The 27560-nt window shown below is 43.7% G+C and overlaps 1 protein-coding gene across 15 annotated transcripts in view; it reads left to right on the top strand.

Moving 5' to 3' along the window:
• Positions 1–27560, top strand: part of Ablim1 (actin binding LIM protein 1) — a 297903-nt gene that overhangs the window by 258438 nt on the left and 11905 nt on the right. For 5 of the 15 annotated variants that reach the window (XM_023715544.1, XM_023715543.1, XM_023715533.1 and 2 more), the window contains 10 exons: positions 1347–1424; positions 2482–2637; positions 5017–5052; positions 7454–7583; positions 17797–17901; positions 19762–19809; positions 22507–22653; positions 24836–24927; positions 26173–26278; positions 27045–27109. In XM_023715544.1, the coding sequence (XP_023571312.1) occupies positions 1347–1424; positions 2482–2637; positions 5017–5052; positions 7454–7583; positions 17797–17901; positions 19762–19809; positions 22507–22653; positions 24836–24927; positions 26173–26278; positions 27045–27109 (963 nt within the window). The remainder of the gene's footprint in view (positions 1–1346; positions 1425–2481; positions 2638–5016; positions 5053–7453; positions 7584–17796; positions 17902–19761; positions 19810–22506; positions 22654–24835; positions 24928–26172; positions 26279–27044; positions 27110–27560) is intronic. The other 10 variants (XM_023715534.1, XM_023715532.1, XM_023715540.1 and 7 more) reach the window with 5 other exon arrangements.

Raw genomic sequence — 27560 nt, 5'->3', positions numbered from 1 at the left:
CGCAGTCTTCCAGGGAGTGCTTGCTTTGAAAGCGAATCTAACCACAGCCTGCCTTACACTGCCCAGATGGTGTGTTCATTGCTTTCAGATGTGAGCTACTCAATGGTGTAGCATTCCAGGTCTCTAGGAGTTCTTTTGACCCAGTTATATTCACATTCAAGGAGTCATATCTTGGGGAAAAATTGTACTAACGAGGAAACAGCCTTATTCCAATTGTAGTACTACAAATTGACCTCTTGAGGAAGCGGCAGTACAGACATGAGGCCATGGGCTTTCTCTGCAGAGCTTTCCAGAATATGCCAAGCAGAGCTGGGAGGCAGGTGGTCCTAGCTTGTACCTTTCTCTCCCATCCCTCTCCTGATGCCAGCACTCACTCTCATGGTTTTCCAAGCATGCATTATCATGAAGTTCAGTTCTTTCCATCTTGCCGGGGGCTGCCCACCAGCCTTCCCTCCGTGACTGTGGCCAAGCTCACAGCATCAGCTGAGTACAAATGAGCTCTAGCTTATCCACTCTGCGATGTGTAGATACAGGCAGCAGTGAGCACCACCCTGAGGGCAGAGATCAGGACCAGCATTTAGGAAGGGGACAGACAAGCTACAAGAAAGGCAGGGAATATGTTGTTGCGAGCTCCTGTTCATGAAGGGAAAAAACAAAAGAAAACAAAACAATGATGCTGTGAGGTAAAACAAGAACACTAACTGGGTTGAAGTTCATGGTGGGCTTCCTGTGAAGGTGACACTTAAGCCAGGATTGAGGAAGGCAGAACAGTTGAAGGGGAAGCATCTGAGGCAGAGAGAGGCCAGGAAGAGACCCCGGAGGCAGGGGCGCTGTGCCTGTTGATCTGCAAATGGACGGGCGATGAGGAGGGCAAAAGCAGGGACATGCTTCCCAGGCCTGGGATTTATTCTCCTAAATGGATGCTGAAGCCATAGGCAGGATATTGCCAGTCCGAGTTGTTCTGTCAAGAACTCTCTTAGAGACCTGCTGGGTGCTGGGGGAGCTGGAGAAGGCAATGTCATGAGAGCCAGAAGCCCACGGAGGCCACCGCTGACAGATTCTGGGGTTGGGGCAGCAGAAATGGGAGGAATGGTAGCTGGGAGCCATGCGTAGGGGATGGGAGGATGGAGACTCACTTCCAAAGGACCCCAAATACACATTCAGAGCCCAATCCTGTAACAGGCTCTCATGGCCTTCTGGTTGTATTTTTTTTTTTTTTCATGTGATACAGAACACAGATTTCTTCTTTTTAACTAGCCTAGTTTTTAGTAAAGCTTGTGGACCCTGGTGGCTTTTGATTCTGAAGCCTTCCTCTGGACACTTACAAGTCACTGTTTATTTCACAGCCTACCAGGACCTCCTCTGAAAGTATTTATTCTAGACCCGGATCCAGCATCCCTGGCTCCCCAGGCCACACTATCTATGTAAGTACCAGCTTCTGAAGAGAGAGTCTAGGGCACGTAGGTCGGAGAATTGAAGTAACTGGACGGATCGTAGAAGCGAACTCCAAAGGGTTTCTAATTCTCATGGAGTCTAGTGTTCATTTTTGTCTATGAGTTGTCTTAGTCATATCTTCTTTCAGGTAATTTAGTTTATATATGGTCACCTCATCAAAAGAGGACCTCAAAATACAGTCCAATGAAGCAGGATTGAAATTATTGTACCTAATTGCACATAAAGACCTGGGGATTCATTATACATTTATTTTTATTTTATTTATTTACTTATTGGCAGAACCAGGGATTGAACTCAGGCCCTTGTGCTTGCCAGGCAAGCACTTATTCTACTGAGCTATCTCCCCAGCCTCCCTCATTATACATTTATGAGGGTACTAATAAATACTCTTAAATTCTGATACAAAGATATTTAAATACTTAATTCATTAAATGTGCCATTCTTGTTTTTAGCCATCTGAGAGAATTTTTTACTACCTGCTTGCGTGGGGTTTTTTCTTCACTATAATGTATGAAAGTATTTTTAAGGTGTATACATTTCTCTAGTTAATGAGCTATACACATACTTTTTATTTTATAAAGAGAATACAAAATAGAATTAAAACAGAAAAATTACAAGAAAAACAATTTCACTTAACAAAGTAATATGAATTTCACAATATTTGTTGCAATGCAGGGTTGTCTCCAACCAGTTCATATTACCAGATAAGGTACATGCGTGCAAAATTGGAAGAAGAGAAAGAAAGAAATACATAAGAAATTAAGAGGAGAAACAATTGAAAAAAAACAAAATAAATTAAGCATCTGTTCTGCTACACATCCTTTTTCTTATGCTTTGGATCATTTTAAAAACTAATTGATAGGTGATGTAAATTGGCAGTTTTCTAAAGAGTATGCCCATGCTAAGTGTGGCGTTTTGGTTTGTTGTAAAGGTCTCCACATTTTAAACAAGACGTTCCAAGCACTTGCGTAGTCTCTCAAAGAAGTAAAAGGTGGAGTAACTTTTCTCTCCATTTAACATCACCAGGCAAAAGTAGACAATGAAATCCTGGACTATAAGGACCTAGCAGCCATTCCCAAAGTCAAGGCCATCTATGATATCGAGCGCCCAGACCTCATTACCTATGAGCCTTTCTACACTTCGGGCTATGAAGACAAACAGGAGCGACAGAGCCTTGGAGAGGTACTGCATCTCTGGTGGGTGGGGTGTAGGACGGCCCACTTTCTCTTTAGTCCTGTGCATAGGAACTATGACAGCATTAAGTCTGCCTTTCTGTTGCCTACTGTTTGCAGGTTTCTAGATCTGGTTCAAGTATTCAGTATTCAGAAACCCATCACATGACTGCAGCCCTAAGGGGGGTCAGAAAGGTGGTCGAGCCAACTGATTGTACATAAAATAAAGGTGAAGGATCAGTGGGGTGTATGATAACTGAGCCCGGGACGAATGCCGCCGTTGACAGGGGAAGCAGGGTCTTCTGGGCCATGGCCTTGACCTAAGTTGAAAGTATATTCATGCAGATAGATGATGGTGAGAAAGAACATGCCCATAAATAGTGATAGCTGTAGTGTTAAGCAGCTTAGAGTGTTCAAGAAAGGTAGAGAGAATGGGCCAATGGCATAGCTCAGTGGCTTGAGCAGGGGTTATGAAATCAAATTATGGCTCAACCCAGGGATCGCCACATGTGCAAATGAATGCTTAGCAGATGGCAGCCACCACAGTTGCCACCCGTCCCCTCAGGGCTCTCATCTCAGCCCATGTACTCCTCCACTGCAGCTTGAGAGCTTTTCTGGCCCGGGCTCCCTTCTCTGCCCATTCCAAGGCTGTGGATCCCCAGCTGTTAACCTCCTACCCAGGTTTATTGGGCTCTGTTTTTTCCCCCATCTATCAAGCTCACTCTGATTTTTTCCTCTTTCAGTTTTATCTAGGGGTTGAGCTCAGAGCCTCAAGCAGGCCAGGTCCAGGCCCTCCTACATAGCCCAGCCCCCTCTTTCATTCTGAACTTGGCCTCATCTACAGACCATTCAATTCCATTCAGAGAAGTGTGAGTTATACAGTAGGGGACTCTACAGGGCAGGCCAGCCAAGGTGAAACCCAAATGTTAGCAGCCTCCAGCATCAAAGTGCTTCTCGGGCCTAATGTGGTGCAGAAAAACCATGAGAATGTGGAGAATCTACTTATTTGCTCTCTGCTATATGCATATAATATCAATCTGTTTATGAGTATGTTTACTTAAATATTTATATAGTATTCCTTTTTTTGTTTATTTTGTAATCTGCCTTTTCCTCCCAGTTTAGTGCTGGGATGGGAGGTGAGATCCATTTTCATGGAGTGCCACCTGGTGGCAGCTGTGCTGTACTGCATATCCAGCAGCTCTCAAGGCAGGTTGATTGGATGAGTTGGCAATTCTGTAAAGGAGAATAACAAAGGGTCAAGGGCAAGTCGCATAGCCAAGGAGGAGCTGAGTTTTGTTTCTGTTGTTCTGGACGTTTGCACTGTGCATGTCTTCCAGTGGTTCCATTTAGGGTAGGAAAACATCACTCAAGAATTAGGGCTTTGAATTGAAATTTTCAGCATCTCTACGCAGACTAAGCGTTGAGGAAATTATATAGGTGAACCCCATCTGTGAACTCACGGTAGAAAACACTAACACTCCCTCCACAGGTTTTCTATGAGGGCTGTGTGAGGTCTTCAGATTAGAACACACAATAACAAAATGCTCAGGAGCGCTTGCTGGTCTCGTAATCAACACCATTTCAGGCAGAATCTGAGAAAATGACCTGTGGTTTTCTTGATGCATAAAGAATGTCCCTGTGGATCAGGAATCAGATGCATTGGTGAACTCAGTCCCCAGCCTGTGGACCTTGCAACAAAGTAAACATTGCATCCTGGTGTGGTGCCGCTCGCATGCCTGTAATCCCAGCACTAGGGAGGCTGAAAACAGGATCACTAGGAGTCCGAGCTGCATAGTGAGACCCTGCACAAAAAAGTAAACATTGCAAACTGTTCTATTACTGTATTAATTCTATTAGTTATTATAACCTCTTTTATAGAATCTATCTGTTGCCATTTTAGAGACACAGAAGGTGAGGTTCGTGGCACCCAGGAGGGACCTGGGTGTACACAGTTGCACATGCCACATACACTATTACAGTGAACAGCGTGCGTATAGCTTAAAAACTATGTGTACAGAATCCTACATCTTTCTAGATGCTGAAACTCACAGCAGCAAACTGAGCAGGGTCTGATTATATCAGGGAAAGTAGTTCAAATTTATCTGGAATGGTCACCTAAGTCATCAATATATTTATCAAAAGTTAACAATATTATTAATAGTTTTATTCACTAAAATTAGAGTTTTTAGGCAGACGTCACCGGGATCTCTAGGAACTGTGTCATTATGTGGTCTCAGCCCACCCCACGCTAATGCTCAGGCCAGGGCCCAGCGGGGGTGCCAGTGTGCATATGCAGGATGAAGTTTCCAGCCTATTCTGATGATCAGCTCTAATTAACACCAGCGAAGAGTGCACAAGCCGTGACTTTGCATTCTCTCTTTTGTTCCAGTCTCCAAGGACTTTGTCTCCTACTCCATCAGCAGAAGTGAGTACCATCTAATTAGTGGAACTGGGGAGTCCCTCAGACCTTGTCTCGATTGGAATTTTTGAAACAGGACATAACACAAAGCAAGGAAGCTATGCGGGGGGTTACATTTGTAAGACAGGACCACACAGCAGTACATTCCCTTCTGTAGAAGTGGTCTCCTAGTGATCTGAGCCTGTGCTTCCTAAGTGGTGGGCAGAATGTTGGCAGGGCCTGAAGCCACTGCCTAGTGTGGTCTCTCTGCCCTGGGCTATGCTTAACTGACCTGAGCCCTGTCTGCGCCATACCACCCTCTACGTACCCAATCTCATCTGATCTGAGCCCTAACAGACTAGCATATCTGAGTCAACAGTGATCCTAATGCAATCTGTAAGAACTTTTTTTTGTACTGAATATTGAATCCCAGACTACTGGTATTCAAATCCAGACCTCCACTCTGGGCCACATCCCTGGCTTTTTTTTTTTTTTGAGACAAAGTATCACTGAATAGCTAAATTGTCTCTGCAGAGCTCAAACTTGCAACCCTTCTGCTTCAGCCAACCAGAGCACTAAGATCAGAAGCATGCCCACCATGCCTGGCTCAGGACTTTTCTCACAGACATTTACTCAGGATGGTGTAAATTAGTGGTCTGACCTTACGGCAAGCAGCTTTCTAGGAACTCTGTTATGAAACAAGGCTAATCTGGGGAAGCTGTGTAATTTGAAAGAGGAAAAAAAACAAACCACAGTTTTCAGAGTGTATGAGGGCTGAAGGCTATGAATAATTTCTATGACCACGCTAATCATTTACAGCTGAAGTTGGAAATAACTTTTTTTAATTGGATGAAGCATGTTGTTTAGAGACTGTTTTGTTATCATTTGATTTATTAAGCCAATTAAGGTTAAAACTAAAGTTCATTTGCCCCTTTTTTTTCAGATTTCACAAAGCTATGGTTAATGAGGCTTTATTTTATTTTTATTTTTAACTATATATATGTGTGTGTGTGTATATATATATATACACACACACACACACACACACACATATGAAATCAAATTCAGAACCTTGAATTTTCTAGGAAGGCACTGTGCCACTGGACTATGTCCCCGGCCCAATGAGGTTTTAATTTAGTCATTATTTGTGCAGTCTTTCAAAATCTTTTGTTAGTAGAAACTTCATAGGAGAACAGATTCCTAAAATAAAAAATGTTTTTCATGTTCTTTTTTTTTTTTTCCAGTATCAGGGATTGAATTCAGGACCCTGTGCTTGCCACACAGGCACTTATTCTACTGAGCTATCTCCCCACCCCACTTCTCTTTGTGGTTTTTTTTTTTTTTCTTTTGCGGAACCGGGGATTGAACTCAGGCCCTTGCGCTTGCCAGGAAGTGATTATTCCACTAAGCCATCTCCCTGGCCCTGTTCTTTTGATTTTTATGGTTTTATATTGTTGGCTTTTTTCTCCCTACTACCTAATACCTTCTTTTCTGGGCTAGATATAAGCAATATTTTAGTGCGACCATTAAATTCCATCAAATTATGATGTGTCATAATTATTGTCTAGTTTGTTGAATGTAGTACCCTTTTTTTTTTTCTTATTTTTGATGGGGTTTCTTTTGTTTTGGTACTAGGTATCAAACTCAGCACCTGGTGCTATCCAGGCAGGCGCTTATGCCGCTGGTTTATCTCCTCAGCCCTATAAAAGTCTTTGAATAAATGATTCTCTTTAAGGATCATTTTAAACGATTTTCTTGGCCTGTGTTTCCCAAGGTAAGAAGTAGAATTTCTGGCCATAAATCTACCACCAACTTGTTCGCTGGGAGCATCAAACAACAATGTCGGGCTGGGGAGATGGCTCAGTAGAATAAGTGCTTCCCTGGCAAGCACAAGGGCCTGAGTTCAATTCCCAGTTCCACAAAAAAAAAAAAAAAAACACAAGGACAGTGTCACCGGATGAGTATTGTGGACTCCGTGGGTTGATGGTCAGACACATGGGCAGGGTCTTGTGGGGATGCCAGTTGCGAAGGGAGCCCCACCTGTTCGGGCCAGGCAACTGACATGGTTCTCCAGCCAGCATGGAGCCTGTTTCTCCATCAGTCTGTCATCAGTAGGGCCTGGCCTACTTAGCAAAGCTGCAAAGCACACTGTAAATGTGCTCATTGGGGTGATCTCTTTTCCTACAGCTCTGTGAGGATTGGGATTTATAAATGTACATCTTAAAATTTTAGTTCCAAGGACTGGAACCAGAATGTATTAGCCATCAAGTGCCGGAAGTGTACTTCTTTATGAAACACCTCCCTTCCCAGTACAAGCAGGCAGGTAGACATGATGGCTTCTAGTGGTGTTTGTGGATCAGGAGTCACTGGGCAATGCTGCAGGTCTGATGCGTTCTGTCTTCGCGGCCTTCCATACTTCTGCCTGCAGGGCTACCAGGATGTTCGGGACCGGGTGATCCACAGGTCCACCAGCCAGGGCTCCATCAACTCCCCCGTGTACAGCCGCCACAGTTACACTCCGACCACGTCACGCTCGCCCCAGCATTTCCACAGACCTGGTAAGGGCCGCTGCTCCTGGGCTTCCGCCCACACGATGAGCTACATCTCGGTGGGACTGCCCCCCCCCATTGATAGCTTATTGAAAAATCTGAGGGCTGATATTTCGACCCCACTCCCAGAACAAAATGAAAATGACTGTCCAATTGCATTTGTATTATGGCTTTTCCTAAAATATCAGTCCTATTGTGGCTATTTTCATTTCGATTTAGTAAATTCCATTCAGAGTGAAGTTCTGGAAGCAAAGTAGATCCCCCCTCCCCCTTAGTGAACATCTCATCACTTTAGGACTTAAAAATGAAAATTGCCGAAAGAAAAAATTGTATGTCCTTTTAGGCAAATCAGTATCATCTAAAATCCAATCTTAGCCACTTGTTGACCAACTTAGAATACCCTTATCCAGACACTGAGCATGCTCAGTTAAGAAGCTGCTAAAAGGAGGACTCAGGATTGGATGAGGTCACTTCTGAGATAACTTCCAGCCCCAGGATGTTGAACCAGACTTTGAAAACATAAAAACCTCAAGGCTGTGCTGAGTTAGGAGTTAGGAGACCTTAGCTGATCTTACCTGCAGAGGATTTCACCCTGGTGGCCCTTAGCGGGGTCGTGTGCGTGCGTGCGTGCGTGCGTGCGTGCGTGTGACCAGCGAGTGAAGATCCCCGTACAGAGCCGGGGTTTCTGCCGCAACAGTCACAAAGAAGATTTAGCCTCTAAACAAACTTGGTAATGAGACACATCTCAGAAGACTTCGTTTTAAGCTGCTTGCTTCTGGCCAGCTTGATGAGAACAAATTCACTCAGTGTTACCTTTTTAACAAAACGCACAAGAAATAAAACAGGAGAAATTAACCGTATTAAAAAAAGCTACAGTGTTCTCCTTAAAGATTTAACAGGAAAGATTGAAAATATTGTATCCTTTGGTAATGTATCGCTTGCTCCAGGTGTACGTATATATATTCATTAGTATCTACGAGATTACATTAAATGAAAGTTCTTAGGATTCTCCTTTTTAATGCACACCTATACTCTTTTTATTCATGCCCTGATATGGGGCTCAGTTTAAGACACCACCTGTTAGGTGACAGAAATGCTTACATCGCCGATGCCTGTGTGTCACTAAGACCCCAGCCCTGAGAGCAGCGTGGGCTCCAGACCCCAGAACAGAGTGGGCGTGGCTGGCTTCTGAAAGCGCTTGTGCTTGGTGAGCTGTAGGAAGCGCTCCTCCCCTCCCATCGTGGTCCGGAGGCCAGGGCACTTCTCAGAGCATGTCCTTTCTCATTCATCTTACAGATTCCGCCACCAGGTATCAGGTTTTACAGGACTTTTGCGGCCTACCCTTCCAAAGCAGAACCCATGGCCTCCTTGCGATCCTGGTGCAGCACCCCAAAGTGTTGCCCTTAAATTCTGGGTGCCAGATGGTGGTTTCCATCGTCTAGGTCTGAGTCCATCCTTCGCTCTAAGATGCTGTGTTTTCCATCCCCAGCATTTATTTCCACGTGCAGCTGTCGGGACTCAGCTTTGTCCCCTGAGGAATACAAAAAGGTTTTTCTTCTATGAAGCTAAAATACAATGATTTTCAAAGGGATCGGTGTGCAGTTTAAAAAAAAAAAAAAAAAAAAAAAGGCATACCCTGAGCCAGGGATATAGCTCAGTGGCACAAGTACCTGCCTGGCAAGCGCAAGGTCCTAAGTTCAATCCCCAGTAAGAAAAACAAACGTAACAAAAACACCCCAAAATCTGACCTTTCAGATATAGGCACTCCTTTTCAAGCTTCTTGAAATGGTTGTCAGTTTTCACTTGCATGTCAGTGGGTTCTGTTTGTTAGCTGCTTTTCTAAAAAATAGCTTCTGTTGCGTCTACGCGGGGTGTCCTCCTCCCAGAGCATGCGCTGAGGACCATGCCTCCTCGCTATGGCCATTCATTCTCGAGTGGCTCTGTGTCCCCAGGTCCAGCTACAGACTCTCCCCACTTGGCCGCCTCCTCTGCAGGTGCATCTGTAACCCTTTTCCTTCCTCCTTTTTCAGATTCCTGACTAATGCTCTTTGTTTTCCTCCTGTGGAACCATTTTCCTCCTTGCTCCTGTGTTAATTTCTGCTCTTTTCTGTTTCCCCGCCCTGCCCCGTCTTGCCGCCCAGAGCTCTTGTCCCCCGGTGGGCAGAGGTGGTCCCACCTGCTCACCAGCAGCCTCAGCTCCGCCCACGGCGACTCCCGCCCCAACCCCCCCTTCAGACACCACTTCCTCCCCCACATGAAAGGTAAGGAGGCAGGCCTGGGCAGGCGACCTGCAGTGGAGATTTATTAGCACCCTGCCAAGGCTAATAAGGCGGATCTCCAGGAGCTAGTGCTTCTAGCCCGTCAGCATGCCTGCCTGTGTCATGACTTAGCCCAAAGGTGGCCTTAGAACTGGCACTGTGTCCTGCATTCCTGAACCATGTGTCATTTCTAAGGGCTCTAAATGAAGAAACAGGAAGTATATTTGACTGTAAGATTCATCATCCACCACTGAGGAAAAAAGTATGTATTATTATTTTGGTTTTGTATCAAAAGCAAAATACATACTTGGTGTATTTCCCAGGTTTAATGTGTAATATATCTCAGGAAAGCACAGCGGTATTTATAACGAACATCCGAAAGCTATCCTAGTGGTAATAAGCCCCTTTACTATAGTAATGTGATTGGCTGGCATAAAAATGACCTGTGACAACCTAACTTAATTTCTCTCTTGGAGCCAGCTCTCAGAGCACATTGCTCTTGCTTTGTCCCGATTTCCATCTGATGGAGAAGAGAGGTTTTGCCTTCTGTCTTCTGTACCTGCCTCACATTTTCCCCCTTTCTTTATGACATTTCTGTTGTCCCCTGCATCGTTGCCTGTGCTTTTGTACCATTCTCAGCTGGGGCTCTCTGCAAGTCGGGAGCCAAGAACTATGGCAGGAGCTCCCAGAAGGACACTCACTTGTCCCTTAGTCTTAATTTGAACTAAGTTAGCCAACAAAAATAGCAAGACGAGGCAAGCACAGAGGCTACCATGGATCTGAGAGCAGTCCTAAAAGCTGCCAGCCAAGTCCCCGTGTCCCTGGCGCATCTCTTCAGTAGCTGAAATGTTGTTCTAGTTTCCAGAACTTTCACTGTCAGTCTACCCCAGTGTTTTTCTCATAGCTTGCTTAGATTTTTGAGCAACAAAGTGATAACATGTTGATGTACTGAGCTTATTTTTATGCAGTTGTTTTATAAGTTTGCTATTTCAGCATTTTCTGTGCTTCAAAAATAATATTGTCGATGCGCTTACTGAAGAATCACACCATTTGCCATCAGCAAATGTTTTACATGAGCACAGCACTTTCTAAAATTCTTGACAGAGTAGTTAAAGCTGGTTGCCAATTAGTATTTGAAGAAAAATTTTTTTATCATGTAAATGTCAAGATGATACTTTTGATAATGCTTCTAAAATCATAAAGAAGTTGAGTAAAATTCAGTGTGTATTCTAAATACAATTTAATATAGAAGCCCTTGGCCAAATTAATTGATTGTAGTAATTTCGAACATTCAAGAGAAAAATACATGTTTTTATCATCAAGATGTGAGCTTTCTTATTTGGTTATGTTTCACACTTCAGAATGTAGACTGATAAAACATAATAGACCCTATAACGTTCTTTTTTTATTTTTTAAAAAATGTATTTGGTTGTTGCAGAGTCTCACTACATAACTCGGACTTGTGGTGAACCTCCTGCTTTCAACCTCCCCAGCCCTGGGATTGCAGGCATGCACCACTACACCCAGACTCTGTGGCTGGCTCAGCCCACCCTGGGGACAGGGCTGGCACAGCATGTGGTGCTGGGGATTGAACCTCAGTCCCTGTGCTTGTCTAAGCTTGCCTAAGCAGCAATCTCACCTCCCCCCGTAAAGTTTTATAAAGCTTGCACAAAATGTCAGTGATTAAAAAACTTCACCTATCTGTGAACAGCTACAGAAGAAATAGCCTGTGGACACTGGCATCTTGGATTTAAGTACTATCTCTGTCACTCGCTGGCAGTCTGACCTAGTGCTGTTAAGCCTGTGATTGCTGCTTGCCTCCTCTGTAAATGGGAAGGGCGAGGCCCAGGTCCTCAGTCCTTGGGCTGTGACGGGGGCAGTCCTGGCGCACAGCACACCGCAGTCAGTGGGAGGCCCTTGAAGCAGGCTTGATCCCTTCATTCCATTCGCTTTGCGTAGCATCCCTGGGAAACAGGCTCAGCAGAAAGACAAGGAACTGAGGTGTGTAACTGGCTGCAGGCTCACTGCTAGGAGGCAGCACCTGGACCAAACCCCAGGCCTTCTCATTCCTAGCAGAGCCTGTTCACTTTGGGGACCTGAGGATTGGACTCAGGGCCTGCGCACCCAACTAAATTCCTGGCCTCATTTGGTCATTTAGAGATTGGGTGTCACTTAGTGGTGACCCCCAGTTGATCAAAATCTTGTGGCAAGGCTCAAACATATGATCTTCTTGTTTCAGTCTCCCAGAGTCCTGGGGTTATAGGCACACACTAACAGCACTCAACCATGAAATATAATTTTTAAAACCATCTTTTATTTTCCATCTCTTTTTAAGCAGAAAGTTGCATTCTTATGGATGGTAGTACCCAAAAAATCCACCAAGCTTTCCATTTAAATTACAAAATCAACACGTTTTACTTTACAACAGAAACATCAAATAGTTGTAAAAATTATAATACTTCTGCCAATAATGCATTGTTTAAAATGTAGATATACATTCTTTTCTTTTTTTTATTTAATCACATTTTTATTTAAGAGAAGTTTCAGAATTACAGAAAAATTGTGAAGATAGTAGAGTTCCACTCATTCAATATCCAGTTTCTTCTAATATTTTACACTAGTATAATACTTTTATCATAACCAATGAGCTGATATACATTCTTTTCTATTTTCTGTGACTCTGAAGTTTTGACACAGATATTATGAGTTGAAATGATAAAAAGCACTAGGCCAAAAGGAATTAAAATGACACTTCACTTTCTTTTTTTTTTTTTTTCTTTTTTCTTTTTTTGGTGGAACCAGGGATTGAACTCAGGCCCTTGCGCTTGCCAGGCAAGTGCTTATTCTACTGAGCTAGCTCCCCGGCAACCCTTAACTTTCAATTTCAAAAATATCTAGTGATCTCTCTCTCATTTTCTTTTCAACTAGATATATGCCTATATTTTATTCTTATAAAATATTCTATTTATATATTTTAAAACAAGATGTTAAGTACATAATAGTACATGCTTTTTATTTTTTAACTGGGTGAGCTGTTTACTAACCTAAAATAGCCTAGATAATTTGTATAAAGATATTATTTTAAAAATCTAATTTATTTGAATGGATAAATGCTGGTTCTCCAAGGGATCGCTTCTTGGTTATTTTGGAAAGCGTATTCATTTACAGGGAAGGCCTCTCCAGCACTTGGAAATTTCAGAATGGAGGAACTTTACATCCCTTTGAGTTCGCACACATGTGATTTTTCAAGTGGGGCCCAGCACCCAGGATCTTCTGTGGCCTTGACTCATTCACGTACTTGGAACTTGACTTGGGACCATAGGGGAGTGATTTGTGTACACGGATGTGAGCTGGGGATCTTGATTCACAGTAGGGTGACATCTCAGGAGCCACCTCAGGTGGTGAGCAGCAGGAAGCCCGGCCTCTGTGACCCACGTACACTTCCTGGTCCTTGCTTCTTGTGCATGTACTCCAGACCCGGGAGGTTCACCGAGCTGAGGATGCCTGCATGGGGCAAAGCTGAGGCGCATGACACAGCCTGTCTCTCTGCTTCATTGGCCTCCCCATTCATTTCCTATAACTCCACCTTGTGTCAAGGCTTGTGTTTTTATTTCTCTAAGCTGCGCTGCAGCCTCAATCTTCATGAGTGTGTTAGTGTTGAGCCTATAGGACAACTTACGCTGGAAGATTCGCAGCAAATACTTCCTCTTGGTTTTGGACTGTGTTTATGCAACATGTGATGAGCTTCTGTCCCTTCCCCTTTGAAAAACTTGTTCATGGCACGTCCTGTATCCAGGAAGAGGAAATATGGGAGTGGAAGACGACCTAGATGAAGTCTCTTTCAGAGGAACAGTTGTTGTTGTACTGTAGCTATGAGCTACTGTGCTACAAATACGAATTCAATATTTACTGAGTAAATAATGTTTAAACCTCTTCTTGAAATTCTAGACCTTGTGATTGCTGAAGGCCCAGTAATTCAAACTCAGTCACAGAATATTCTAGATACCGCCATTGTTAAGGCCCCTGCAAAGACAGCTTCGTGTTTGGGACGATAAGCACAGCGTCCTGGAAGCCACACAGTGCTCCAGCAGCTTGCGCCCAGGTTGGCACCTCTGCCTGTCGGGCTCCGGGGTGCCAAGAAGAATGAAACCGAGGAAAGCGTTTGAGTCCATAGTTACAGCGAGAATCCAGTATGTGATTGATCTCTCAAGGACTAAAGAAATTATCCAAGGAGGGCACTAGGGAAGAAGCTAAACCTGAAGGCCAAGAAATACAAAATTGGCATGAGTCTTTTGTTATAAACTTAGGCCAACCCAACCCAGAGACTGATTTAAGGGACACAACAGCTATAAGAGTGACATGTGCCTGTTATATAATATATGTGTGTGTGCACATATATCCACATACTAGTATATTAATTTTTTAAAGTATCTTAGTCCAAGCTAATGAGTAGCTACGACAATGATGATAACATGGATAACTTTCGTAATGTATTTCCTCTAATGCTTCATGCTTTAGTTTGCCCAGATTATGAGCTAAAGCTCAAGCTTTTCTACCAGGGTGAAGTTAAAGGTTATATCATTTAAATATGGGGTGTTGGTGTTAGAAAAAAGAATGACACCCAACTGGTGATAGCATTCAACCAGAATTCACAGGCTAGGGATTCTGACGGCTCCTCCAGGAACCTTCCAGAGACTTTGGACTTACTGGAAAAGTGCTGCGCTTCTGCTGCCACCTGCAGCAGAGAATCTGATTGGCAGAAATACTTTAACCCTTGGACACATGTCTTAATTCTGACAGCCTTCAACCTTTGTGTCCTCCACGCGCAGCCATTTTTGCATGTGCATGATTTTTGCAGTTAACCGTTAGCGGAACAGGTTCAGCGGGGTTTCATCCGGGCGGGTATAAGGTCACTACAGCTGGAGGTGCAGGATTAAGGGCAAGGGGCAGTGTGGCTCCGAAGCAAGAGTGGCCAGTGGTCAGGACACGAGGAAGAGTCTCCAAGAGACCACTGAGGATCAAGCAAGAAAGGGAAGATTTTCTGCACTTCCGCCCAAGAAAAGCCCCGAGAAGAAGTTTGCTTTTTAATTATGGATTATTGTTGTTAACAATTTTCTAATGTTTATAGGATTAAAGGATTCTTCTGAAGTGAAACAATTAAATTAGAGCTACTAAGGATGGGCTAGGATGCCGCAGTCCCGCTGCTCCGTCGTGGCATCTCGCTTCTGTTAATTAAGAGATCAGAGAGATGATGGCCGATCCTGCGGGGCTGCCTGCTGAATTGGGCCATGAGTACCCGTGGAATTAATTAGCTGGCCTCCTTCGGTTACTCACTCGCCTTTATTAAGCACTACTGAGGCCAGGCAGTAGGCCGAGTACTGAGGAGAGGGAAGGGACCCTGTTCTAATTCAGCTGTGGGTGTAACACAGCATTTTCTGTTCAGTGCAAGTCATATCCCTCCTGCTCCTGCTCCTGCTCCCCACTACCCAGTGTTCTGTATGCCCTTTTTTTTTTTTTTTTTTTTTCAAGCATGAAGTGTAGTTACTGCTTTTGGGGAGAATAAGATTGAGATCACCTTTTCGTACATTAGCAGTTTTTACTTTTAAGGTGAACTGTAGCCTCAACACACCCCCACCTTGTTAATTTTTTATTTTGAAACAGGGTCTTGCCAAGTCTACAAGTTGCCAGGTTGGACTTGAATCCAGCCTTCTGCTTCAGCCTCTCCAGTGCTGGGGCTGCAGTCACATGTGACCATGCCCAGCTGTCAGTTAGGCTTGTTAATAGATGAGTACTTTGGGATGCTTCGTTGTATATATGTTTGGTACAGGGTTTCACTATGCAGCTTAGACTTGTAGTGATCCTCCTGTCTCAGCCTCCCCAGTGCTTTGTGCACCACCACACCCAGTTTCAGGGTCAGCACTGTGTACCCAGGGTTCTGGGGCCTGTGTGGCATACAGTATCAGTAATCAAACTCAGGACCTTGGGCTTCCCAGGTAGTCACTTAGACAGCTGAACTGTCTCCCCAGCTCCATAATTTTTGGAAGCTAATATTTGGCTTAACTGGTAAAGTCAACATTTAAATGTATTTCTGGGAGCTGGATGCTAGAGATTCTTGAGGAGAAGAGATAGACCTCAGAACACCACCCAGAACCTACGAGCTAAACTGAAGAGCTAGTAACAAGTTGGCATCGCATGTCTAGATTCTTGGTCCAGATTTGGTCCAGATCTAGTCTCTGGTCACCTAAACACATACATATTGAGAAGCTAAAACTATTCAGCATATATTTTTTTTTTCAGACAGGGTCTCACTATGTAGTTTAGTTTGACCTTGAACTCACATTGTAGCCCAGACTTGTGGCCTTCAACGCACAGCAGTCCTCCTGCATCAGCCTCCCCAAGTGCTGGGATTACTGTGCCTGGCTATTTGGCATATTTTAGTACTCTAGCAATTCTTTCATAATTCTCTGGTCAAAGGAAAATTCAACTTGAAATGGGCTAGAGGTCTCTGCTAATGAGCTATCATTTACATAAAATGTTTAGGATTTTAATGATAAATGATAAATCAATTGGACTTTACTGAAATTAGAAACTTTTGTGCTTCAAGGAATACCATCAAGAAAGTGAAAAGAAAACCTATAGAATGGAAAAAATTGCAAATGATGTCTGATAAGACGTGTATCAGGGTATATAAAGACCTGTCACAACTTCAAAATAATTTGCATTATAACTCATTAACTTTTAATAGTTCTATGTCTTCTGATGTGTTCTTGAGGCAGGATATTTGCCCAGATGTGTGGTACAGGAGCCAATTAGAGCAGTTCCTAATCCCTGTCCGGTTGGCATAAGCTTCCGTTCACCTCTGCAGTTCTCCCTGACGTTACAGGGCTGATGGTGGCTCTGGTGGCCCTGGTGGCCTTGAGGCCGTGCAGCTGCATCCCTAGCTTCTCCTTCAGGAGCACAGTTCTGTCCAGCCACAGTGCCAGCCCTGAGCCCCTTGCAGTGGCCCTGCCCCACTGTCCTCGCTTCCAGAATGTGGGCTGTCCTATGCTCTGGGGAGCTTCCTGTAGGTGCCTGGCCCCGAGAGCTTTCTTCCCTGGATTTCCTTTCCTAGCATTTTCCTTACACCTTTGCACAATTAGTCACAGGGTGTGTGCGTGTGTCCCCGCCCATGCGCACACACACGTGCTCATGCAGTCTGCCTCAGTAGGTAGATGCTGAGGCTTTGCAGGGTGAGGATTATGTCTCAGTCCCCTATTTTGTCCTCCATAGTAGCCAGCGCCCAGCCAGAAGGGGTGTTCGGGGAATTTATTGGTGATAAAATTAATAGCGCTGGTAGAGCAGCATCCTTGGAGGAGAGGGTGGAGAAAGCTGTAAGTGGTCCCCCAGTAACTGACAGAAAAGCATCCCATGCTGTTTTGTGTATTTCAAAATGAGGAAAATGGAAACTTACAAAGCGCTGCAGTGAAGGTGCTTTGTATTCCTAAGGGAAAGGACTGGGTGACCTCGGGGCCTCATGAGAGAAATGCAACTCTGATGTCCTGTCTCTGGGTGGAAGCCCACGGACCTCTGAAGGGTGGGGAGTTGCATATCTCATCCCTTTCCATGCTTGGGGTTAATCATCTGACAGCTGCTCCTGAATTAGTGGCAAGCGACTCTCCATCCTTCCCAGGGGACTTGCACCTAACCTGTTTGCCACCAGCTCACAGGCTTCCACCGCATGCCATTGGAATGACGCATCTGACGCTAGCTGCTTTGGGCTCCGGTCCACGTGGACTTCAGTCTCCCCTTTGGAACACTAACCCTGATCCCACCTTTGCAAGCCATGCTGATAAATGGAGTCTGCGCCCTTGTTTCTCCTCTCTGATGTACCCCTTCCATTGGTTGTGTTGAATTTTGGTTATGCTTGCTTGGTTTTGTTTACTGCTCTCCCTTGTCTCATTTTGTTTTCTCCATTCTTATCGGAGGCAACGAGCCGTCCAGCGGCCGGAACTCCCCTCTCCCTTACCGGCCCGACAGCCGCCCTCTAACTCCAACTTACGCTCAGGCCCCTAAACATTTCCATGTTCCAGGTAGGCGCTGACCTGTTGTCTCAGTGTCCTGTCACCGTGTAGAATGTATAGCCTTGTCGCTTCGTCTGTCTCCATTTCTCATGCTTGTTCCTTGGGATGCACAGAGCTGACAAATCCTAAATTGCAGGATCTAACTCAGAGGGGCTTTCAGAAGTTCTGTATGTGCAGGACCAGGATCACATGGGAAGTCTTCTCATTTCTCTTACTTTGTCTTTGCTGTGTTGGGGATCAAGCCGAGGGTTTCATGTACACGAGGCAGAGGTCCTACCACTGTGCTGTACCCCCCGGGCCTCAATTTTTTTTAAGAGGCTGGGAGACAGGGGGTAAAAGAGAGGAGTTAGGTTGTTTGGTTTAGAGTTTTTTCTCTTTTTTAGTTTGTGTCTTGATTTTTGGCTAAATTTTAAAATTTATTTGAGTATCATCTAAGATGTTACTCTGTGGTTCAAGATCCTTAGCTCTCGCCGTGGTAATTTAGTAACTTCACATCCTAAAGATTGAGCCACAGTGCCACGGCATTTGTATATCCTGTTTGTCTCTAGTGCGGACATGTTTTTCCCATGGATTTTTCTTTGGAAACAGGCATAGCACTGGGTCAAAATGGGATGGTCTTTCTGCAGTTTGCAGCTGACCAGCTACCTCCATGACCCACACAGACATCTTGCAATTTAGGCTTGGCACTGCTGCAGGCTTTGCTCCGGTCATCACCAGCACTGGCTGTCACAGCAGAAACAGTAAATTGCCATCAGACACTGGAAAAGACAGACATACCAATATCTTACCACTTAGGGTTGGCTCGGCCAGGAAGGGTGGGATCCACCATCAGCTGTCATGATACTATTTTTCCATTGGAAGTACAGCTTTGTTTCTTTTACCTGTTGAAAGTGGTTTAATAAATTGCCCACCACATTCATGTAAGTATACATATTTGGAATCTGTACTAGTAGTTTTATTTTTCTTTTGCAGTGTAAACTTAACGTAATAAAAGAGAGGAAAATTTAATGAGATTGGTACCACTAAGCTAGGACTACCTTTTTTAAAAGTTTGAATCTTAAAATGATTGTTCTACATTTGGGATTTTTCATGGGAAGAATGTTTCTACCAAACCAGAAACCTTTTAAAGTCCCTTGAGTGTCTGCAGTTCAAGTGAAACAGTAGCATGAGTCAGTGAGGTTCTCTCTGTAGATACAAGAACAGTATTTAGTACCACTTTTCTGCTTTTTTCTTTCCTCCTTTTTTTAAAAAAAAAAAATTAGCCTATACAAATAGAGGTTTTGTATGAGCATCTAACAGCACACTGGATTAGCCTTGCACATAGAATATATTTCTATGATTTGAAAAAATAGGTTTTTAAAATTATTTTCTACATTGCTTTCCACTGTTCTCATTAACTAAGAGGGTAAATTGAGCTGCTGGTCTCTATTGGGAGCTCAATTTCTAGACAGTAACAGTTTGAGGATTTTCCTCCAAACTGGTTATGTCTTCCTGACCACTTGAGTGCCTCCACTGCTTGCATTTTTTCCTGTTTTAATCCCACTTTCAGTGAAGTGTGTATTTGAAATCAATGGCTTATAAGTTACATCTCTCTGTACGCTAAAATGTATTACAAAGCCTTCCATGTCCTGTGTCTATAGTAACTCATTTTCGTAACCTCTTCTGCCAACAAATGCAATCTTTGTAATACAGAAGTTAGTCTTTGGGGTTGTTTTCGTCCAAGAGTCTTCTGTGTGTTGTGCGACTTGGTTGGTTGGTTGGTTGGTTGGTTGGTTGGTTGGTTGGTTGGTTAGTTAGTTGGTTGGTTAGTTGGTTCTCATTGCAGAGCTGGTGCCCGTAATCACATGCCTTTGCTTTTCATTTCCACAGATCAAGGGATCAACATTTACCGAAAACCACCCATCTACAAACAGCATGGTAAAACTCGCTTTCCTCTGCATAGCTTTTCAGTAGCGGAGTCAGCTGGGCTCTTCTTTGATGTTTTCTGAGAGCTTTTCTACTGCTGTTTTTGAAAACCACACTGGAGCATCCAATATATATTCCCCTTATGGTCCAGTAAAATCTGAATAGTAACCTTCCTTGATGGGGAACCCTAAGCTCGGTTAAAAGTGTCCAGGCCATTTCTGAACCCATCAAACCACGTATCATCCCATTCATAGAGAAGGGGAAGTATTGGTCAGCCAACAGCCCGTAGGTGTCCTAACAAGACATGTTTTTCTTTTTGTTTTCCATCAAATAATTTAACCACCCTCTGAAACATGATGAGTTTGCAAATAGCTTGACTATTAGCCTAGAGAAAATAAGCCATCTACAAAAAAATAGTTTGACTTTGAGTAAGACTACACAGGCTTTTATCCCACATGCTTACAAGACATGCTGGGGTCTGCAACATGGGGTAGACGGGACACCAGCTTAGATGCCCAGATGCTTTTTCCTACCTCTATAGCTCTGTTGTCAGGATCATAATTCCTCCGTGTTTCCACTTTGTCCCCTCTTAAGGACCGGTGAGTTAGATGGGATTGTCTGATATCCCTTGAATATAAACTAAGAAACAGTAAATTGGATTTATAATTATGTTTTCCTATTCTGGGAATGCACAGCTGTTTTAAATACAATAAATCATGTTCATTTATATAAGCCACATTTTCCTCCACCATTTGAGGTCCCTCGGAAATTGCCTGCCATAATCTTTGTGACGAGATAGTGATTCCCAAAAACTATACACAAACCATGCCTGGAAATTTGAAGGCTGCCTCTAGAACAAGTCATTCAGGCTTAGCATGCTGCAAGAAGTGAATAAAGTTGGAAATAGAATGAAAGAATATTGAGGGAAGACATAGGGAGGATACAAGAAAGTGTGCATTGTAATGATTCTAAAGCCATGTGAGTTTTTTCATTATTTTTCAAAGTTTTACATCACCTGCTTGCATTTTAAGTTTAACATTGCTTTTGTTTTTGTTTTTGTTTTTTATGGCTTAATGTCTTCCCACACACTCATTAACATGTGAATGTTTAACTACTGACTTCACCAATTCTAATCCGTAAGTACTATTTGAAGCCATGCTTTTGTTTTTTTTATAAATAAGTTTCCCAGAGTTTGATTTAGAGATTTTAAAAAAATATTAAAATAGGCCCCCATTACTCAGAAGAAAAATAAGAAAATAATTACGATTTAAGGATACTGGATAATGTGACATGTTACTTGGGAGGAATTCACTGGCTTCTTTCCATGAGACTTTGCCTGAAGTGCTTCGGTTGTTGTCATTAATTAATAGGAGCACAGCCAAAGCAGCAGCCTGTAACCAATGCAGGACTGCCCGCCCACCCCGGAGATGCCACGTCTTGAACTGGTATCTGCCTTCATGGGTTTGCGAAATGCAAAATTTAAATTAAGTCACTCTTTTGTACTTTAGACTTTAGTCTGTCCTCTGTTGACATATTTTGTCCTTCTCTGGCAAGGGCATTACTTTCTGTATTTCCTAAAGTGAGATTGTTTTCCTCCTGAGAAACACTGACCCCCACCCAGCCAAGCTTTTCCCCCTTATCATTGGGCCTCCTTGGTCAAGTTAAGTAAGCAAATCGAGACCCAGAAGGTTACTAGAAAATGGGAAAATTGGAGCTGAAGCATCAATTAATATTTACATGTAAATATTAGTGACATTCCAAACCAGTTTGTAAATAGCCAGCATCAGAGCCTGACCATTAAACCTGGTCTGTTTTCCCCATTACTAACTATTTAAGGCTGTAAACCAGTGATGCTGCCTGTCAGCCATGAAGAAATTTGTGAACTAATGTTGCTAGGTTGGCTTTTGTTATTTTATAACTGGTTGCCTTGTTTGAGCACATAGATGCTGGATCAAAGCAGTGAGTGAGGATGATAAAATATATATATATATATATATATATATATATATATAGCTAACAGTCTGCAAGCTGAAAGTAGGAGTCCTCATTTCCATTTCTCCTAAAACACCAGGGCTTATACACAGACGAAGGTGTATGTAAGGATTAAAATGAACTGGGTCAATGTATTCATGGCTTATGCTCCACAGATTCAAAGTCTGGTGCCTTTCTAAAGGATTCATAACTACAGGCCAATGACATTGTATGCTTTTAATTAATTATTTAATTTCTAATTTTTAATTCAAATTTTTAAGTTTTCAAATTCTTGAATTCCAAGTATATCTTGGAGCATAATTAGGAATGGCCCTTCCTATGATTATAGAAATGACCCATCTCTGTGCAGATATTCAGAATAGTAGCCACTGATCACATGACTGTCGAGCACTTGAAATACAGTTAGTGCAACCAGGGATTGAATTCTGAGTTGATCAATTTTTGGTTTTATTTAACTTCATTCATTTAGATTTAGATAGACATGTGGAGCTTTAGAACAAGTCTCTTTCAGATGTAGAGTGAGGCTTTGTTTCTGACCTAAAATAAGGAAAGCGAGTTGACGTGTCCACACCAAGAAGTAGTGGGGCAGTGGCTGGTGGGGACCCACAGGGCTGTGTAGAGCTGCAGCTTTTGCAGGGAATGAGAATGCGACATCTGCGGGCTTGTACCACCACTGCCTCACACACCGATAGCTAAGCAGCCCTGGTTCCCACCTAGATGCAGCTGCCTCGGCAGCCCAGAGCAAGTCCTCAGAAGACATCATCAAGTTTTCCAAGTTCCCAGCAGCCCAGGCGCCAGATCCCAGCGAGATACCAAAGATTGAAACAGACCACTGGCCCGGTCCCCCCTCCCTGGCCGCCGTAGGTACGCACCTGATGCAGCTAAGTCAAGCGTGAGTGGCTAGGGCGGCTCCAAATGAAATGTTTAGAAGCAGGTGGGAAAATGCATTCTATTGTAATGGCTCCTAAGAACAGATGACCAAGAGGTAGGACAGCAAGAACTAATGTGGTACTATTGTGTGCAGAAGATGTGTCCAGGTTACAAAAGCACATCTACCAGAGCCTGATTCTAACCAAATCCACCAAGATCAGGACTGGTCGACAACTGGTGGTATGCATGGACTCCTGCAGTTACCACAGTGAAATCAGTAACTCTTATGAACGCAACTCAGCCCAAGCCTTGTGGCAAGAACACTGTTCATTCGAGGGCAGTGGCTGAATTTACCAAGTGTCCACTGAAGTGGAACTTCCTTCGGTTAGGTTTGTTTTCGACTGCTTCTGGGTTATAGCCACCATCCTCTTAACAAGCGGTATTAACACCACAGCACTTGCACATTCTTGCAAAAATCACATTCTCCAGTACTAAGAGGGCTCTTGTGAATAGTACATGTCATGAAATATTACTTGGGTGAAGTTAAGTGATTTTACATCTGTCATTTCCATGAACCCCGTGCAAGTGTCACCCTGGAGCTGTCTTATTCTTTGCTTTGTGTCTTCCAATTGCATCTGTGTCTTTACTGTTTTGTCAGCAGTGAAATTACTCAGCCTAAAAAAAGGTATTGGTAAGCACCAAGGCTAGCGCTCTACTGAAACTTTGGTGAATCAGCCTTCCCAAAAAAGTATTTTCACGTATCATTTGATACCTAAAAGGCCTTTAATTTCCCAAAAATTTCTGATCGTATGAATCAGGCTAATTTTTATCACGTTATTTTTGGAATAACTTGGAGGCAATATAAGTGGATTTTAAAACAATATTTATAGAAATGGTTGAAGGATAATTTACTTAGTTCGTTAGTACTAAGCATTCCATAATCATGTTGACGAGATTTACGCAATTCATGCAAACTTGAATCTACTCATTATTTGTGTAGAGAAAGAAAATTCGTATTTTCACATATGTCATTATAAGAACTAAGAATCTGCCAATCTGTGCCCTTTAGGTGTGTGAGGCCCTTGAATTTTCTAGTTCAGTTACGTTGCTCATTAAGCAGCTATGCTTTGGGGGAAGTCCCCATCAAGGGAGAGGGAAATTAATTTTTTATTATTTTTTTTATTTTTTGGTGGAACCGGGGATTGAACTCAGGCCCTTGCTCTTGCCAGGGAAGCATCTATTCCACTGAGCCATCTCCCCAGCCCCTAATTTTTTATTGTTAAACTTACCATCACTAAGTAGATTAAAGTTTCTTTGGGTTCCAAACTGAGGAAAATATCTGGTCCATTAATTAAAGTGATGAAAACTAAGACTGTTAAAGTTTATTTTGATTCTATCAGCAAACTTTCCTGTTTCCTCTCAGGAAATCCAGCCAGATTAGTCCAAGCAATTTAGGAAAAGCAAAAATTATCGTAATCTTCCAGCCGTTCAGACAGATTCCTCCTTCCCATTCCATATCTCCCTTTCCCTAGGAAGCTTAAAATTGTATGAAGTTTGCTCTCATGTTCCAAAGAAACTGTAGTTATGTTAACACTTTATATAAAGCTCCTTAGAACGTTTCTCAAAGTATGAGCTACAGGAAATTAGAAAGCTATCATTTGAAAGAAACGTAACAAGTGTGCTTTTTAATGAATTCACTAAGAATAGACAGAGTGATAGTCTCAGAGGAAACTGCAAGATTCTAAAACTGGCCAGATAGAGTGACTATTACCAATTTGTTGGTATGGAGAGAAATTTGGATCATCCTATATTTGACCTCTGGGACATCCAGCATTGGCTAGAGCTCTCTCCCCCACACCCTATTACCACCATGAGCTACGAGTGGTTACTGATGCTTTACATGGCTTTGATTAAACAGCCGCTTGTTGGGAGGCCCAAGTTCACCCTTGGTTTGTATTCACAGTCAAGAATATAGCTTGATAGAGGGGCCCATTTCCATGAGAAACCAGCCTTGATGCTGATTTCGGGGGTGGAGGATCACCCTTAAATCATTCACTTCAATACGTTGAAGGCCTCTCTGACCTTGCCAGCCTAACCAGTATGGGCTGGTGGACTAGACAGTGAGGCTTCCCCGTCACAGACCTGATGTGTGAAGTTGTCTTTGCTGTGGAACTAGGAACTGACATGAGACGCAGATCGAGTGGCAGAGAGGAAGATGAGGAAGAGCTTCTGAGACGCCGACAGCTTCAGGAAGAACAGCTGATGAAGGTTTGTCCTTAAACCACCTCAGTGCTGTCTTCAGTTCTAGATCCAAAAGATACATACAGGGGCTGGTGAGATGGCTCAGTGGTCTAAAGCACCTACTTAGAACAAGTTTAGCAAAGCACAGGGACCGCGGTTCAATCCCCCAGCACCACATGCCAGCCCCGCCCCCTGGTGGGCTGAGCTGGCCACACACACACACACACACACACACAAATAAATAAATAAATAAAATTAAAAAAAAAAGATACATACAAGCTGCCAAATGGGAAGGAGGGGGTCCCAGCTCACAAGGAGCTTGGGGGTTGGCAGGTGAGACATGACCGGCATTTGCTTAGGAGGATAAGGGAGATGCACTGGCTGGAGATCAAAGGCACATGGCAAGGAGAGTGTGGGTGTGAGGGGTGCGTGCGCCAGGCAGAGCAGGGTGGTGCCCCGCTAGAGGAATTCCCTTGGGATGGTCTGTCTTTGGCACTCAGAGGGATATGCGTGCATGTCTGGGCCAGAAGAAAAAGGATTGAGGGGACTGCCACCAAGATACCCCCACCATGTCCTGCTGCCTTTCTCCAGGGCCTGCAGCATTCCAGGAGGATAGCCATCTATAAACTCTTCCTATCAGTAAGGGCCGATGAGCCTGGAAGGGTGCTTTCCAAAGATTAGAGATGCACATGGCATTCATTACTTGGGAAGAAAGACACGGAGCACCACACCGGTGTTGCATAAAATGCACATAAGAAATTCGATGGATACAAGTCACAATGCAAATGGTGTTATCTCTGAGTAGTAGACTATGGGTTGCTCTTTTGCTGGATTTTGTAAAATATGCGCAGGGAGCGTACATTCCTTTTTGTTACTGCTGCTGGTGCTGTTGTTTTGCTTCATTTTAAAATTGGTGTGATTGCTTAAGGGGGCTATTCTCGGTCTCCTCTTCCCACAGTACAAGTCCATGCGCATGTGCACATGCCCACTGAGGTCTCCTGCTAGGAATTCTGGGGAGGGAGAAAAAAAGAGAAAACATCCCTCTGATAGGGAGGCTGATGCAGGGGAAAGGAGCTTTGACAGCGAAAACTAGGAGCAGCGTGGGGCCCAGAACCTGACTACATGCTCAGCCTACCTGTGTTCCGGTCTCAGGCCTAGAAACTTCCTATGAGACCAGCTAAGCAACCCATAGTTGTGCTGTGTGAAAGTGGCTACAAGCTTTGCTTTCATTTTTCTTGTTTGTTTGGTTTTCCCCCTTTTTTTTATGACTAGCTTAACTCAGGACTCGGGCAGCTGATATTGAAGGAAGAAATGGAAAAGGAGAGCCGGGAAAGAGCAGCCTTGGCCGCCAGTCGCTATGACTCTCCCATTCACTCAGGTGAGAGGAGCGTGGCCTCGCCCCAGCTGAGAGCCCGCTGGGCCGTGGCACCAGAAGCAGGACCACTTACAGGGGTTTATGGATCTCCAGAGCTCCTCTGATTCTGAGAGACTAAAGGCTTCGAAAAGACTAAAGATGTGGGGTACTAAGTTGCAGAACCGGAATTGAAGCTCAGGTCTGCTAAGCACAACAAGCTATCAGAGTCCTACACCCTCCACATGGGACGCCCTAGAACAGGCCCCTGGAGCCCACTGTGGTGATGACTTACATAGTGACCTCCAGGTGCAACACTCATCGCTGCCGTCTCATCAGGGGTGGGGCTTATGTGTTCACATGTGCCTCCATCCACATCCTTGCGCAGCTGTTTAGAATTGCTACAGAAGAAGATGTGGGAATTAGTGAAGTGCCCAACCAAATGGGAATAGTAATACTCGTGTGCTTAGGGTTTGGGTTGAGAATGCAAAGCGATAAAGCGTCCAGCTGCTTAGACACACGCTGAGATCATAGAAGCACAGCTACCAGAGTCCCAGCTGTGCTGCATGTCCTTCTCTCCCTGTTCCAGGTCTCAGCAAAGTCACTGTTAGCATCATTCCCTCTGTCTCCCAAATATGGTGGTGGCATCTGTGAATAGCTGAGACCAACGTGACCTGAATGGTTTTTGCTAAATCTCTTCTGCAGAGGAGGCAGAGATGCTTCCTGTCTCGTGAAAGCAGCAGACTTCGAGTTTCCTGAAAATTCCTTTAAAAAAAAACTTTTCTTCCTTCAGCTTCACCTATTCCATCATCAAAAACTTCATCTCTCCCTGGCTATGGAAGAAACGGACTTCACCGGGTAAGAGTTCTTCTCTGTTGATTATTTCTTTTGCTTTCTTTTTGTGTGTGGGGGGGGGTGCAGGGTAACGGGAATTAAACTCCCACCCTCACACTTGCCAGGCGGGCACTACCTGTCGGCTGTTCCTGCAGTGCTCCTCCCTCAGTCCTGCTCAGAGCACTGCCACGCTGCCTGAACGCGCAGGCCTGTTGATCTCAGGGTGGGCATATAAGGAAAATTGTAGCTGCTCTGATCATCTAGTAAAACACTTTGAGTTACAACCAAAGTAAAATATATCTACTGAGAATACTTTGTTGTTGTTTTTTAAAGCAAATATAAAAAACAATAAAATGATACAAAATTTCAAAACAAGTTGATAGGAAATTAACACCGGTTGTTATATTGCCTTTTGTTATCTTCAAAGTAGGCTCTAATGAGCAGATACAGATATGTAAGACGGATCGAGCAATGT

Source organism: Octodon degus, unplaced genomic scaffold (genome assembly GCF_000260255.1).
Source record: "Octodon degus isolate 3935 unplaced genomic scaffold, OctDeg1.0 scaffold00042, whole genome shotgun sequence".
Lineage (NCBI taxonomy): Eukaryota > Metazoa > Chordata > Mammalia > Rodentia > Octodontidae > Octodon > Octodon degus.
Note: the sequence above shows the minus strand (reverse complement) of the source record. Positions and strands in the feature narration are given on the sequence as shown.